Raw genomic sequence first — 15,018 nt, 5'->3', positions numbered from 1 at the left:
GGATTTGCAATGGTGATTACCCTCAGTCATCCTTGTTTTTTCTTTGATAATGATCTCCCGCTGTTGTAGGAGTTGCCTCCATTAAGACAGACCAGAACCGGAATCCCCATGGGCAGGAGAATCCCTGCAGGAGCTCTGAAACTGCCTTTTCTTCTCCCTCCCTCCCTCCCTCCCTCCCTCCCTCCCTCCCTCCAAGGAAGCTGTAACTTGCTCTGGATTCTGGGCTCCTCAGGAAGCTGAACCTGCAAACCTAGCTGAGACTGAAGCTGCAACCCTGGCCAGGATGGAAGGAGGAAGATGGACAGATGACCTGGTCAGGCGCTCTCCCGCATCCCTCCCCACAACCTCTGAGCATTCCCTCCCAGGACCCTTGGAGAAATCTGGTGAGTTCCAGGGGAGAGGAGATGGGGAGAGGGATGGATGGAAGGTGGCGGGAGAAAGGGGAAAAGATGGAGAGGAGACAAAAGGCAGGGAGTTCCAGGCAGTAAGAATGAAGGGGTGAGGCCTTCTCCAAAGCAGCTCTTTGTTTTTGGAATCCCTTTCATAAAGTAGTGGGGGCAGATTTTCTTCCTCCAGGCTTTTAAATCTCTCGTTTTATTTCCACTGCGGGATTAATTGATGATAAAGATGTTGCACACCAATCCTGAAAAACGGGTGAAGGGGAATGGAAATGCTTTCCTGTAATTATTTATACTTCATATATTTAAATTGTTTCTATTACTTTTATTTTTTATAGACAGGGTCAGAGTGGTACATTCCACCAGCATCCAAACACAATAATTGCATGCACCTCCCCAGTTTGATTTGTTTAGGGACAAAGGACCCATTATCATGATACACAATTCCTGTGGCTGGAGGCTCTGTACATGGGATTGGGCATAGGAAGATTGGGCATTGGGCATAGGAATTATAAGCAAATTGTGTAAACTTGCCAATCTTACAGACCGGGGTTGTGTGTGAAAGTGAGTGAGTGAGTGAGTGAGTGGGATAATAATTTATAGCACCCCTGCAATTTTGTCCATCCCTAAGCTTACATGGAGATATTGTGATACAACTTTGGTCCAAATTTCAAAATTAGTACACAAAGCCAACAAAGAGGCTCATAAGTTTATAGTGGCACCAGCTTTCCTAGACAAGAGTCCACTTTGTTAGACTGCAGCCCACAGAAGCTTAGGCCATAATACCTCTAGTTGCACTAGGTTCAGGTTGTGGATTTTCGGGTTGCGAATGCTGCAAATGCCGCATGTGCAGAAGCATTCTGTGTGCTTCGCGCATGCGCAGGAGCGCTCTATTGCATCATGCACAGAAGCGGTGCTCTACGGACTTTTCAGGGTGCAAACAGCACCCTGGAATGGATTGCGTCCATAAGAAGAGGTACCACTGTATCAGTCTTTAAGGGCTACAAAAGATGAATCAACAGAAGCATAGTTAATCTATTGACTACCCTTTCTTTGAAATGTTTTTAGTGGTTTTTACAAATACAGTGGTACCTCGCAAGACGAATGCCTCGCAAAACGAAAAACGCACAAGACGAAAGAGTTTTCCGTTTTTTGAGTCGTTCCGCAAGACGAATTTCCCTATGGGCTTGCTTCGCAAGACGAAAACGTCTTACGAGTTCTTGCGACTTTGTTTCCTTTTTCTTAAAGCCGCTAAGCTGTTAATAGCCGCTAAGCCGTTAATAGCCGCTAAGCCGTTAATAGCCGTGCTTCGCAAGACGAAAAATCCGCAAGACGAAGAAACTCGCAGAACGAATTAATTTCGTCTTGCGGGGCACCACTGTATAAATTGATATCAAAGACATTTATATAATCATTTAATGAGATTCTCTGAATCTCATGACATCTCCCCGTTCCTTTCATGGATCCTTATATTAATTTTTGCAAAACTAAATATTATTTTTTTAATGTATTTTTCTTAAACAATTTCAGCATAACAAAGTATCAGTCCACATAATCAATTACATTATTCCCTCCCTTTCCCCCCCACCAAGGCCTTCCCTCAGCTCCCCTCTCTGATTTATTTGCACATATTGTTCTCTGCATATTATAAAATTGTACATATCCTTACTTTATCTATCATGTGTTCAGTTAATAAATTTGTGGATGTTTATTCAAAACCTGCCAAGGAGTCCAAATCATTTTGTTGTCTTTTTAAGTAATTTGTAAAAAGCTCCCATTCTTCCTTGAAGTCACTGTTGTTCTTTTCACACAGTTTATATGTCAATTTGGCCAATTCCGCATAGCTCATCAATTTTTCTTGCCATTGTTCTTTCGTTGGGATTTCTTCATTCTTCCATCCTTGTGCTAACAAGACTCTTGCCGTTGTTGTAGCATACATAAATAAGTCCTTTATTTTTTTTGGCAGGTCTTGCCCTACAATCCCTAACAAAAATGCTTCTGGTTTTTTTACATATGTTAATTTAAACATTTTTTTTCAATTCATTATATATCATTTCCCAATTTTTTTTTAACTTCTCTACATTCCCACCACATATGATAAAAGGTCCTTTCTTTTTCTTTACATTTCCAACATGTGTTTAACCCGGTTTTATACATTTTTGTTATCTGTACTGGTGTTATATACCATCTATACATCATTTTCATATAGTTTTCTTTCAAAAGAGAACAGTCTGTAAATTTTTAAAATATTTTCCACGCTTTTCCCCAGTCCTCAAATTGTATATTGTGTCCTATATCTTGTGCCCATTTGATCATAACTGATTTGACCTCCTCATCTTTTATTTCCCATTCTAGCAAGATACTATATGCTTTGTTCAGCAACTTCACTTCTTCTATAACTTCCCTTTGAAATCCAGAAGTTGTATAACTAAACCCCTTCTTGTTGTCTTCCTTGTACATCTCATGTAATTGTCTGTAGTGTAACCAACTCTGAAAATGATCTTTTATTTCCTCATAATCTTTTAATTTCCATTTTCCTTCTTGATCCTTCAACAAATCTCTATATATAGGCCAACTAAATATTGATACATTTCCCACAGTTTTCATTTACCTAAATTGTCCATAAACTTCTTTACTTTACAAGTGATTCTTAAAGTCCAACTAACGTTTTGATTTGCTTGCAGTAATCTCTTAGGTGTATGTATGGAAGTGAGAGCTGGACCATAAAGAAGGCTGATCGCCGAAGAATTGATGCTTTTGAATTATGGTGCTGGAGGAGACTCTTGAGAGTCCCATGGACTGCAAGAAGATCAAACGTATCCATTCTTAAGGAAATCAGCCCTGAGTGCTCACTGGAAGGACAGATCGTGAAGCTGAGGCTCCAATACTTTGGCCACCTCATGAGAAGAGAAGACTCCCTGGAAAAGACCCTGATGTTGGGGAAGATGGAGGGCACAAGGAGAAGGGGAAGACAGAGGATGAGATGGTTGGATGGTGTTCTTGAAGCTACCAGCATGAGTTTGATCAAACTGTGGGAGGCAGTGGAGGACAGAAGTGCCTGGTGTGCTCTGGTCCATGGGGTCACGAAGAGTCGGACACGACTAAACGACTAAACAACAACAACAATCTCTTAGGCAAAATTATAAATTTTCCCCATTCTTTTTTAAATTCCTTATCTTCTTGACTGCAGAGTCTCGTGGTAAATTTTGCCATTTCGGCAGAGTCTAGCAGTTTGACTTGCCATTCTTCCCTAATCAAGATTGTTGCATATTTCCATTTTTGGGATAATAACATCCATGCAGCTGTTGTCGCATACATAGTCTTTCCTGGTCTTTTGGGATCTTGGTACCTGTAATTCCTAATAAAAGGCTTCTAGTTTCTTAACAAAAGTTGTTTTAAACATTTTTTCAATTCCTTATATACCATTTCCCAAAATAATTTTGTTATCTTACATGACCACCACATCTCTTTTCTTTTCTCTTCCTCTCTTTGGCAATCACTCATACCTGAGTAAGATTATCTTCCACAAACGCAGTTTTAACAATGAGTCCGTAAGTGACTGTGGAGGCCAATTCTGGATCCACACGACCTTCCACAGAGGGGACGTTGGTTTCCGGGCGGGAGTTGATCACAGTGTGGATTTGCCAAGCGTGCCTTCCTCCTAGCACGTTTCTCCCTTGCATCCCGAGTTTGAGTGTCCTCAAAGCCCATGACACGTTCTCCAATTGGAGCGCTCGCAGGCAAGCGTTTCCCAGTTGTTGGTATTTATACTACATTTTTAAATATTTGTCTTGAGACAGTCTTTAAACCACTTTTGTTGACCACCAACATTACGTTTCCCCTTTTTAAGTTTGGGGTAGAGTAGTTGCTTTGGAAGATTATAATCAGGCATCCGCACAACATGACCAGGCCATCAAAGTTGATGTTGAAGAACCATTTACACATATAGTAAAAGGTACCCACGTCTCTTTACATTTCCAGCAGGTATTTGAATTTGTTCTATACATTTTAAATAACTTGCTAGGAGTCAAATACCACTGATACATCATTCTCATATAGTTTTATTTCAATGTACAACAAGCTGTAAAGTCCAGATCTGTTTTCCAAAGCCTCTCCCAATCTGCCATTTGTATGTTATGCCCTTAGTCCTTTGCCCATTTAATCATAACTGATTTGACTTGTTCATCCTTTGTTACCATTCAAGGAGCAAGTTATACATTTTAGACAGATTTTTGTTGTTACTTCCTAAGAGTTCATTTTGAAATTGTGATATCTCATAACTAAAACTTTTCTTTTTGTCTGTCTTAAAGATATTGTTTAGTTGATGGTACTGTAACCAGTCAGTTACAGCTTTCCTTATCTCTTCAAAAAAATTTAATTTTAGTTGGTTTTCATCTTCAGTTAACAGCTCTCTGTAAATCGGCCAATTACTTCTCATATTCCATTTTTTCAGAGATATTGCTTCAAGGGGGAAAGCCACCAGCAATTTTTTATTTGCTCAAGCAAATTTTTATACTTCTCCCATACCCTAAAAATTGATTTTCTTACTATAGTGGTACCTCGGGTTAAGAACTTGATTCGTTCTGGAGGTCTGTTCTTAATCTGAAACTGTTATTAACCTGAAGCACCACTTTAGCTAATGGGGCTCCCGCTGCTGCTATGCCGCCGGAGCACAATTTCTGTTCTTATCCTGAAGCAAAGTTCTTAACCCAAGCTACTATTTCTGGGTTAGTGGAGTCTGTAACCTGCAGCTTCTGTAACCCGAGGTACCACTGTATATGATTCTGAAAAGCTCTATGCACCTCCCAGATCTAAAATACCTCCCAGAGGTATTTCAAAATGTCCTCCCAGATCTAAAATACCTGTGTTTTCCAATGTAATCAATTCCCGGTTCTAGCAGATACAGGATGCTTCATACTAAAGTTTCAAATCCAGCAGGGTGAAAGAAGAAGAGGAGTTTGAATTTGATATCCCACTTTATCACTACCCGAAGGAGTCTCAAAGCGGCTAACAATCTCCTTTCCCTTCCTCCCCCACAACAAACACTCTGTGAGGTGAGTGGGGCTGAGAGACTGAGAGACGTCAGAGAAGTGTGACTAGCCCAAGGTCACCCAGCAGCTGCATGTGGAGGAGTGGAGATGCGAACCCGGTTCCCCAGATTACGAGTCTACCGCTCTTAACCACTACACCACACTGGCTCTCTCTCCTCTCTCTCTTACAACTGTAAATAATTTATATTTTATCCTTGGTTTCTTCCCTTGCCAGATAAACCTAGATATGTCTTTTTGCCATTTTTCAACGCATCCTGTGTTGCCTATCGCCATGACTGATTGGAATAAAAATGACATTTTTGGCAATACATTATTTTTTATTACTGAGATTCTTCCCCAAAATGATAAATTCATTCTTCCCCATAGATCTAAAACTCTTTTTCTTTCTTTCCACACATTCTAAAAATTGTGTTTAAAAATATTAATATTCTTAGCTATCAACCAAACTAAGTATTTGACTTTTTTATGTATAGCTACCGTAACTCTGTTTTCTGTTGTAATTCCTTTTTGTCTTACTCCGTCAGGTTTTTTACCAAAAACTTAAGTCTTCTTCTTGTTTAGTTTAAAGCCAGATTATGGTTGGGATATAGTCTCTGAAGAGTTGTATTTAATACGCAGTAAATCTACAAATATCCCCCTGATTGTAATGGGAGACACCAATGCTCGAATTGGATTAGATAATACAGCTCTTTATAAATGCTATGTCTCAAATCTGGCTGAAGATGCCCCACTTCCATTGAGAATAGGGAGGAATTCAAAGGACATCATTATTAATAAAGCGGGAGGAAAACTTTTACAATTGGTTTTAGAATTTAATCTTTCATTTTTGAATGGCTCAATGTGGCCGGATATTCCAGGAAATTTTACGTTCAGCTCCAAAAGGGGTAGGAGCGTAATCGACTATTGTCTAGTTTCCGTTGAAATGTTAAACGAAGTTGCCTCTTTTACAGTTGTACCTCGCTCAGAGAGTGACCACTTCCCAATAGTGTTAGAGATGTACAGGAATCCTAGAAATAATGGTATTGGTCCTCTTAATAGTATTGATAAGACTATTTATGCCAAAAGAATTTATATAAGTGATAAAAATAGGGAGGATCTATTAGCAGTATTTGAAAATAACCCAGTTATTCTCGAACCTGTGGCTAACCAAAATTTGATGCCCTTGGAGGACAATGATTGTTATTATAAGACTATCCAGGAATTATTTTCTTCTTTTTTAGACCCTCAGTTCAGCAACAAACCTTTAAATAAGTATAACTGGTTTGATAAAGATTGTATTAACTATAATAAAGAACTTAGAACTTGTCTAAAAGAAGCCTCTATTACCAACTCCCAAGGTCTCTGGAAGACTTATTTTGAAATGAAAAATGCTTTTAAGAACATGCTCCTGGAAAAAAAATCTGAGTTCGCACTAGCCAAATGGTCTAAAATTGTTACTGCATTAGAAATTAAAGATACCAAAACTTTTTGGTCACTTCTCTCAATAAAAGATATCACTGATTTCCCTAATATAAGCGATGAGGCTTGGATTTCACATTTTACTGCTGTTTTTTATGATCACCAAGTATGTAATAAGGAAAATTTTAAATTTTCTCTGGCAAAAACAACACAATTTCAAATTACTGTTGAGGAGATGAAAAGGATAATTTATTCGTTTAAGCAAGGGAAATCACCTGGTGTGGATGGCATTCCAATAGACCTGTTGAGATTAGATGTAGAATGGTGGGCCATTAAACTTGTGCCGCTTTTTAATTCTATCTATCACTCAGCCCTGGTACCTAAGTCGTGGAACAACTCAATAGTGGTACCGATCTTTAAAAAAGGTGATAGGAATTGCCAAGAGAATTACAGGCCTATAAGTTTGTTACCATGCATAAGTAAAATCTATGCCAAATCTCTGCTTATTAAATTGGAAGAATGGATGCTGACAAAAGGTCTACCTGGTAAAGAGCAGGCTGGTTTTAAGGCAGGCTCGTCAACTCTAGTGTTAAGTCATCTTGTCATGAGAAATATGTCATGAGAAATAAACGAAAACTCTTTGTGGCATTTGTAGATTTAAAAAGTGCCTTTGATTCGGTCGACTGCAACAAACTATGGACTAAACTAGAACACCTTGGTATCGACCCATATCTACTTACACTGATTCAAAGTTTACATTCTAATAACCAAATATATGTTAAAGTATCAAAAGATGGTAGACTAGCAGGTCCTATTCTGAATAATCGAGGAGTTAGGCAAGGCTGTATCTTGGCCCCTACCCTATTTAATCTATTTTTATCTGACCTACCATTATTTCTTCAAAACGCAACCACTCATACTCCTTATTTAAACAATAGCCCACTCTTTTTATTACTTTATGCAGATGATGCTGTAATCATTTCACTCTCTGTTTTGGGTTTAAAAAAATTATTTAAGAGTTTCTCAAACTACTGCTCTATCAATAATCTCAAAATTAATTATGATAAGACAAAGATTATGCAATTCAGAAAGAGAGGGAACCCAAAAGGCTGTATAATTAATGGACATCTAATACAGGAAGTTAAGCACTTCAATTATCTGGGAATCACATTCAAGAATAATATGAATTGGAATACACATATATGTGCTGCAATAGTTAAGGCCAAAGTGACAGCCCACCATATTAAATCCTATTTCTTTTCTCCAGTAGGAAACAGATTTATTCCAGCTGTATTGCAAGTGATTGACATGAAACTTTGTGCCCAACTTTTATACGGCACACCAGTGTGGATTTCAGGTGACCTCAAGAGGTTGGATAAATATCACGCATCCCTTCTGAGGTCATTATTAGGACTTGCAAACTCTGAAAAATATGAAACAATATGTTGTGAATTGGGAATATTGCCTTTATCAGTAAGAGCATGGCTGAGGACCTTGAAATATTGGATCTTCCTCTATTATAGAGCCCTATCCCCTAATTCTCTGCTTTACGATCTTTTAAGTGATAGTGCAATCTACAATCTATCAGTGATTTGTAGGAGAAAACTGGATTCGATAGGGCTCACTCTAACTGATTTTGAAATCTCTGATCCCAAAGATATATGGGAAATTATCAGGAAGACCCTCACAGAAAAAAGTGTTCTCGCCATGCTTGAGGTTGCAAAGCACAGCACCTGCTCTCCTATCCACTTAAATCTCCCTTTGTGTAGAGATTTCCAAAAGGGATACATGACAAATCTTAAGAAACATGAATCGTGTAGGCTGTTTATGTTGGCCAGATTTAACATGTTTCCCTCGGTGGTAGTGAGAGGAAGATACTTAGCTATCCCAGAATCAGAGCGTCTCTGCAAATGCAGAAAACAGGAACTCGATACTCTAGAGCATATATTCTTTTCCTGTGATTTTGGCAGTTATGCCAGAAGACAATTATTTGAGGCCCTAAAATTTAATAGACAGATTTTTACACAACCAACTGTTCAGGACCTGCTGGCGGACAGCGATGATCAAATTACGTTAATAGTAGCTGAATTTTTAAGTGCTGTCCATGAAGAAAGAATGGGCCATGATAAAGAGACTTAGTGGTTCTTAATGGTAGGTGATGTTGCTGTGTTGTATTATATTATCTATGTACACCGATTTATCTCTTGGAGTTAAGAATAGGACTGGGATAAATTGTGTTCGCTGAGCCCGTATTTTATACAGTTTGTATATGTTGTTTGTTTGATAATGTGTGGTGTGCTATGCCTAATAAAGGATTTTGAATTGAATTGAAATAGTTTAAAGCCTATGACCTGCCCGAAGTCCTGTATCTTTTCTAACACCTTTGGTAGAGTATTTTTGAGATTACAAGGTCAACTACAAAAGCTTTTAATTTACCATATTTTTCACCCTATAGGGCGCACCTAGTTTTTTTTTGGGGGGGGAATAGAGGGGGAAAAATATTTTCCCCCCCAGGCACGGGGCTGGGGAAGCCCGAGCTTCCCCCGACCCCAGAACAGGCTGCTATCCGCAAGCCTAGGGAGCCCGGCGGAAGCTCCCGCCAGGCTCCCCAGGCTTGTGAATATCTGCCCGAAGCCTGGGGCGTGCTGCTCAGCGCGCCCCAGGCTTCGGGATGCAGGCTGCTATCCACAAGCCTGGGGAGCCCGGCGGGAGTTGCCGCAGGCTCCCTAGGCTTGCGGAGAGCTTCCTGAAGCCTGGAGAGCGAGAGGGGTCGGTGCACACCGACCCCTCTCGCTCTCCAGGCTTCAGCGAAAGCCTGCATTCGCCCTATAGGATGCACACCCATTTCTCCTTCATTTTTGGAGGGGGAAAAGTGCATCCTATAGGACGAAAAATACGGTATATGTTTTATTTCCTACTGTTATTCCTCTAATTATGTAATTTCTTTGCTCTTATCTCTCCAGGGCCTCTAATACCAACTTAAATAATAATGGTGATAGGGAACATAATTGTCCTGTCCCTTTCGTTATCTTACACTTTGCTGTATCTAACCCTTATTAACAATCAGCATGGCCTGTTGCTCAGAATAAATGGCATCAATTCCTCTCCCAAATGCTTCCCAAAATTCATTTTTTCTATGAAAACCCGTGAGACGTTATCAAAAGCCTTTTCAGCATCTATAAACATTGAGGATGCTTTATCTCATTTCTTACTTCCAAATATTCAATAATATCAATTATATTCCTTATGTTATCCTTCATCTGACATAGTGGACTGATTGTGATGAATTATTTCTGCTAAAACACCTTTCATTCTATTGCCCAAAATGTTAGCGATACTCTAATTGGAGTATTTTTCTGACCTTTTAGTTCAAGAATTATTGAGTTGTGGTCCGAAAGTGTTCTTGGTTGCATTTCTCCTTTTTTAATCTATGGACTCCCATCCTACAGGAGACAGTGGTGGCCAACAACTTGGATAGCTTGAAAAAGAGGACTAAATTGATGCCTGTGCTCTGCCCTCACGGTCCTAGGCAATAATGCTTCTTAATACCAGTTTCTGGAAAGCACAGGAGGGCAGAGAAGGCTCTTATGCTCCAATCCTGCTTGCTGGTTTCCCATAGTTGGTGTCAGGAGCTTGTACTACTCTCGAGTAGGACCCTGGCAGAGACACATGTCCGACTGGCATGTTCTGTCCCTCCTGGTCGTTCGTTCGGGAGCTTTAAAAGCTTTCTTCTGCCCGAACATCACAGCGACCGATGCCAACAGACATCAGCACACTTGGGGATCCGCAGAGTGTTTGCAGCTTGCATAACAGAACTCAGAAACTCAGCATTTTGGCTAATCTACTTTGTTTGCATATAAACACACACGGAGCACTGCAACATGGCTTCCTCTCTCTCTAGCATCAAAAGAGAAAGAACAAAGGACACTAGTCCCACTTCACGGAACACAGTAACACAAACATCCTGTCTTCGTCACTTCCCACACTGTGGAGTCAAAACATACACCGTCATGTGATAGACATCAAACCCATGACTGCAGTCATAGAGCAGGAATCTTAACAGTTGGCCTCTGTGAGAACAGGATGCTGGACTAGGTGGGCCTTTGCCAGATCCAACAGGGTCTTCTTATGTTCTAAAACATTGCAATATTTTTACAGTTACATGTGGCATAGTAACACTAAAGTTTTACTTCTTACTCATTGGAGAGACTACTACTAGAGCCTGAGATCATTTCCTCACTTGAAAAAGAAAAATACAGAGATGTGTCTAATAAGTCAATTCCACCATAGATCTGCATTATAAAATGATGCTGTATTACTTAGTGTGAATGGAGTGATCATGTGTTGCTCTTGCCATTTTCTCATCTGCATTGCTATAAATTGGAACATAGAGAGGACAGTGGAGAATGGGGAAAGTGTTAAAATAACAGAATGTGGACATTGGGTTTGGAATGTGTTCAATCACTTTCTTGTCTTTCTTGAAAGTCTTAACAGGATTCTCTCACCTCTACTCCCAAACAGGTGAGGAAGATGACGGCCAGTATTCTATGGAGCCTGTGAATTCATTAGGAAGAACAAAGAAACAGTTTAAATGCATGGAATGTGGCATGTACTTTAGTCACAGGGGAAGACTGAGGATACACCAACAAATTCACACAGGGGAGAAACCATTTAAATGTATTGAATGTGGAAAGAGCTTCAGTCAAAGTGGATCACTTAGAACACATCAACGAACTCACACGGGGGAGAAACCATTTAAATGTATTGAATGTGGAAAGTGCTTCAATCAAAGTGGAGCACTTAGAAAACATCAACGAACTCACACGGGCGAGAAACCCTTTAAATGTATTGAATGTGGAAAGAGCTTCAGTGGAAGTGGACACCTTAGAATGCATCAACGAACTCACACGGGGGAGAAACCATATAAATGTATTGAATGTGGAAAGACCTTCAGTGAAAGTGGGAAACTTAGAATGCATCAACAAACTCACACAGGGGAGAAACCATTTGAATGTATTGATTGTGGAAAGTGCTTCAGTAGAATTGAACACTTTAGAACACACCAACGAACTCACACAGGGGAGAAACCATTTAAATGTATTGAATGTGGAAAGAGCTTCAGTGAAAGGGGAAACCTTAGAACACACCAACGAACTCCCACGGGGGAGAAACCATTTAAATGTCTTGATTGTGGAAAGTGCTTCAGTAGAATTGAACACTTTAGAACACACCAACGAACTCACACAGGGGAGAAACCATTTAAATGTATTGACTGTGGAAAGAGCTTCAGTGAAAGTGGAGCACTTAGAAAACATCAACGAACTCACACGGGCAAGAAACCATTTAAATGTATTGAATGTGGAAAGAGCTTCAGTGGAAGTGGATCACTTAGAAAACATCAACGGACTCACACTGGGAAGAAGCCATTTAAACGTATTGAATGTTGAAAGAGCTTCATTGAAAAGGAACACCTTAGGAAAAATCAGCTAACTCACACGGGGGGAAATTATAGATGTATGGAATCTGGAAAGAGCTCCAGAGGGAGTGGAGACCTTAATATTCATAAGCAAATTCACACAGGCGGATAACCATATAAATGTATGGAGTTTTCCGCTCAGGGTTCCCCGTGTTCCTGATAAGTGACGATGACTGTCAAGTCTCTGGATGTGCAGAAAAGAATTTGGTAGTGTTTGTTTTCCATCTTCGGGGCCATGCTGTTTGGAGACCCTTGCTTTTTTAATTTGAACTGTTGATCTGGATAGCTTGGAATCTGGCATTCTGGACTTTCCCCACAATGCTGCTTATTGGTCAGAACAGAGAGCTGGATCCGGATTTCCTGCTTCAGTGCATCATTCCCACGTACACTTCCTCAGTTTGTGAATATGGCTGCTTTGGATTCCTTTGGGCCAGTTACTAATAATCTACTTTTGTTGTTCAAAATGGGTTTTTGCTGGTAATGGGTTCATGAAATTTCAATAAAGCAAAGATCCCTTTCAAGAGATTCATTCTCATGTATTCCACTGTATAGTTTGGTTGGTCTGTGCCACGCCCCCCCCCTGGCCCGGTCGTTTTGTTTCTTGCAGAGCGCCCAGTCTTTTGGTGAAGTGTGTTTGTTGTGCAAGAACTCCAAAGCAGCTTTAATTACGAAACCTGAATTTTCCTGTGTGTGACTGAATCCCACCCCAAAACAGAGATGGTTTGGAAATGTCCTTTGTCAGATGCATTAAGCATGAATGTAAGCTTGTTATATTTATCTCTACACACACACACGTGTGTTCATGGGTGGAACGAAAAAAGTGAGGTCAGACAGACAATGAAATTCAAGGAATGCAGAAGGGCAGGTTTATGGAAATTAAACTATTATCCGTAACACTTTCCCAAACTTGGGGAACCCAGTGAGCCATAAAAGTAGGAGAGCAAAGAGCTTGAAGACAAAGAACACTTAGTGGCAGAGCAGGTGATGCTGATGGCGGCGAATGAGGAGGTGGGAGAGATTGGGGGGGGTGGAGATTCACTTGGGACAATGCCATTATCCAAGAGGCTGGGTTCTACAGCTTCTCTCTATAAAGTTTGAAATAAATAAGGACTGTTAGAAACTTTCCCTTGTCTTTATACTTTCTTGGGCTACCATCTAACAGCACCCTAACAGGTGCAAATAGCCATGGGCACAAGTCTCTAGGGGTGGGGAGCCCACACAGAATACCAGTATGCCCAAGGGACCTGATCCAAGGAAGAAGCCATCAGATGTGATGGAATCTATAATCCCTATCAGCAGACCACATAGCAGACCTCCCAGGCGGAAGGGAGCCTTCGCCAACAGGTTTTGCAGCAAATAGGGGATCACTTTGTCCTCCCAAGAGTGGACCTGTTTGCAAGTCCAGAAAACCAAAAGGTGGAGCTCTTCTCCTGGTTCAGGACCCAGGGAGCAATGGGCATGGATGCCCTGACTTCCTCTGGCTGTGGGTGGGCTCCCAGATGCCTTTGCACAGCCCTAATCCAGCTATTTCTCAGGCGAGTCAGATCTGCTTCACTGTGGTAGCTCTCTTCTGGCCATGGAGGGTCTAGTTCACAGAACTCATGGCCCCAGAACTCATGCTGGAGGACTTCTCCACTGCGGGGAGGCCTTTTCCATCTGACCTGGAGGGCAGAATCTAGCCTCCATATTAAAAAATAATGCTGAAGCAAACTCTTGGGTTGGGGCAGTGCTTAGGGTCTCCTTTTCAGGTCTCCGTTATTGGTTTTACTGCCCCAAATGTCTAAAATGCTTTAAAATGGCTTTTAATCTGTGGATATTTAAATTTTATTGGAGGTGGCTCCAATACTTTGGCCACCTCATGAGAAGAGAAGACTCCCTGGAAAAGACCCTGATGTTGGGAAAGATGGAGGGCACAAGGAGAAGGGAACGACAGAGGACGAGATGGTTGGACAGTGTTCTCGAAGCTACCAGCATGAGTTTGACCAAACTGCGGGAGGCAGTGGAAGACAGGAGTGCCTGGCGTGCTCTGGGGTCATGAAGAGGCGGACACGACTAAACAACTAAACAATAACATTTAAATTTTGGTTGTTTTGCTTTAAATGAGCGCAGGATGTGCCTGGTAAGAGAGGAGCTTGGGAGAAGGGGGGGGGCTAATTACAGTGCTTCAGAGTAGGGGGAAATACAGTGGTACCTCAGGTTAAGAACTTAATTCGTTCTGGAGGTCTGTTCTTAACCTGAAACTGTTCTTAACCTGAAGCACCACTTTAGCTAATGGGGCCTCCCACTGCTGCCGCACCGCTGGAGCGCGATTTCTGTTCTCATCCTGAATCAAAGTTCTTAACCCGAGGTACTATTTCTGGGTTAGTGGAGTCTGTAACCTGAAGCGTATGTAACCCGAGGTCCCACTGTATGGGGGAAATGGGGCAGGCCGGGTAAAGAGCACATGGCGTAGGCAGTTGGTGACTAGTGCTCCTGTGAAAGCCCTGACTGACCTCTGGAACATCTGAATGGCTCTCTCCCACTTTGTGGAGCCCACTTGGCTCCCTGGTCTACTCCAGAGCTTAGGGCAAAGAAGGAAGCTAGGAGACAGCTCAAACACAACTGGAGGAAAGATCCTGTAAAATGTTATCAAAAATTGGTAAGGGCTCCGCACCGAGCCTAACGAGTGACAGTGAAGGCAGCCAAGAAAGGCATA

General features: G+C 41.1%; 1 protein-coding gene across 2 annotated transcripts; it reads left to right on the top strand.

Moving 5' to 3' along the window:
• Positions 1 to 290: 290 nt before the first annotated feature.
• Positions 291 to 12,848, top strand: LOC128409120 (oocyte zinc finger protein XlCOF6-like). 2 transcript variants are annotated; one of them, XM_053379353.1, is made up of 3 exons: positions 2,233 to 3,093; positions 3,533 to 5,490; positions 11,369 to 12,848. In XM_053379353.1, exon 3 carries the CDS (start codon positions 11,395 to 11,397, stop codon positions 12,292 to 12,294), a length of 900 nt encoding a protein of 299 aa, XP_053235328.1. In that variant the 5' UTR covers positions 2,233 to 3,093; positions 3,533 to 5,490; positions 11,369 to 11,394; the 3' UTR covers positions 12,295 to 12,848. The 2 variants fall into 2 exon arrangements, with proteins under 2 accessions (XP_053235326.1, XP_053235328.1); XM_053379351.1 differs by lacking the exons at positions 2,233 to 3,093; positions 3,533 to 5,490 and adding an exon at positions 291 to 313.
• Positions 12,849 to 15,018: the final 2,170 nt, after the last annotated feature.

This window comes from Podarcis raffonei, chromosome 2 (genome assembly GCF_027172205.1).
Source record: "Podarcis raffonei isolate rPodRaf1 chromosome 2, rPodRaf1.pri, whole genome shotgun sequence".
NCBI lineage: Eukaryota > Metazoa > Chordata > Lepidosauria > Squamata > Lacertidae > Podarcis > Podarcis raffonei.
Note: the sequence above shows the minus strand (reverse complement) of the source record. Positions and strands in the feature narration are given on the sequence as shown.

Bases quoted from the DNA above. Each gene is read 5' to 3' on its own strand.
- LOC128409120 (XM_053379351.1), top strand. From the start codon at position 11,395: ATGGAGCCTGTGAATTCATTAGGAAGAACAAAGAAACAGTTTAAATGC.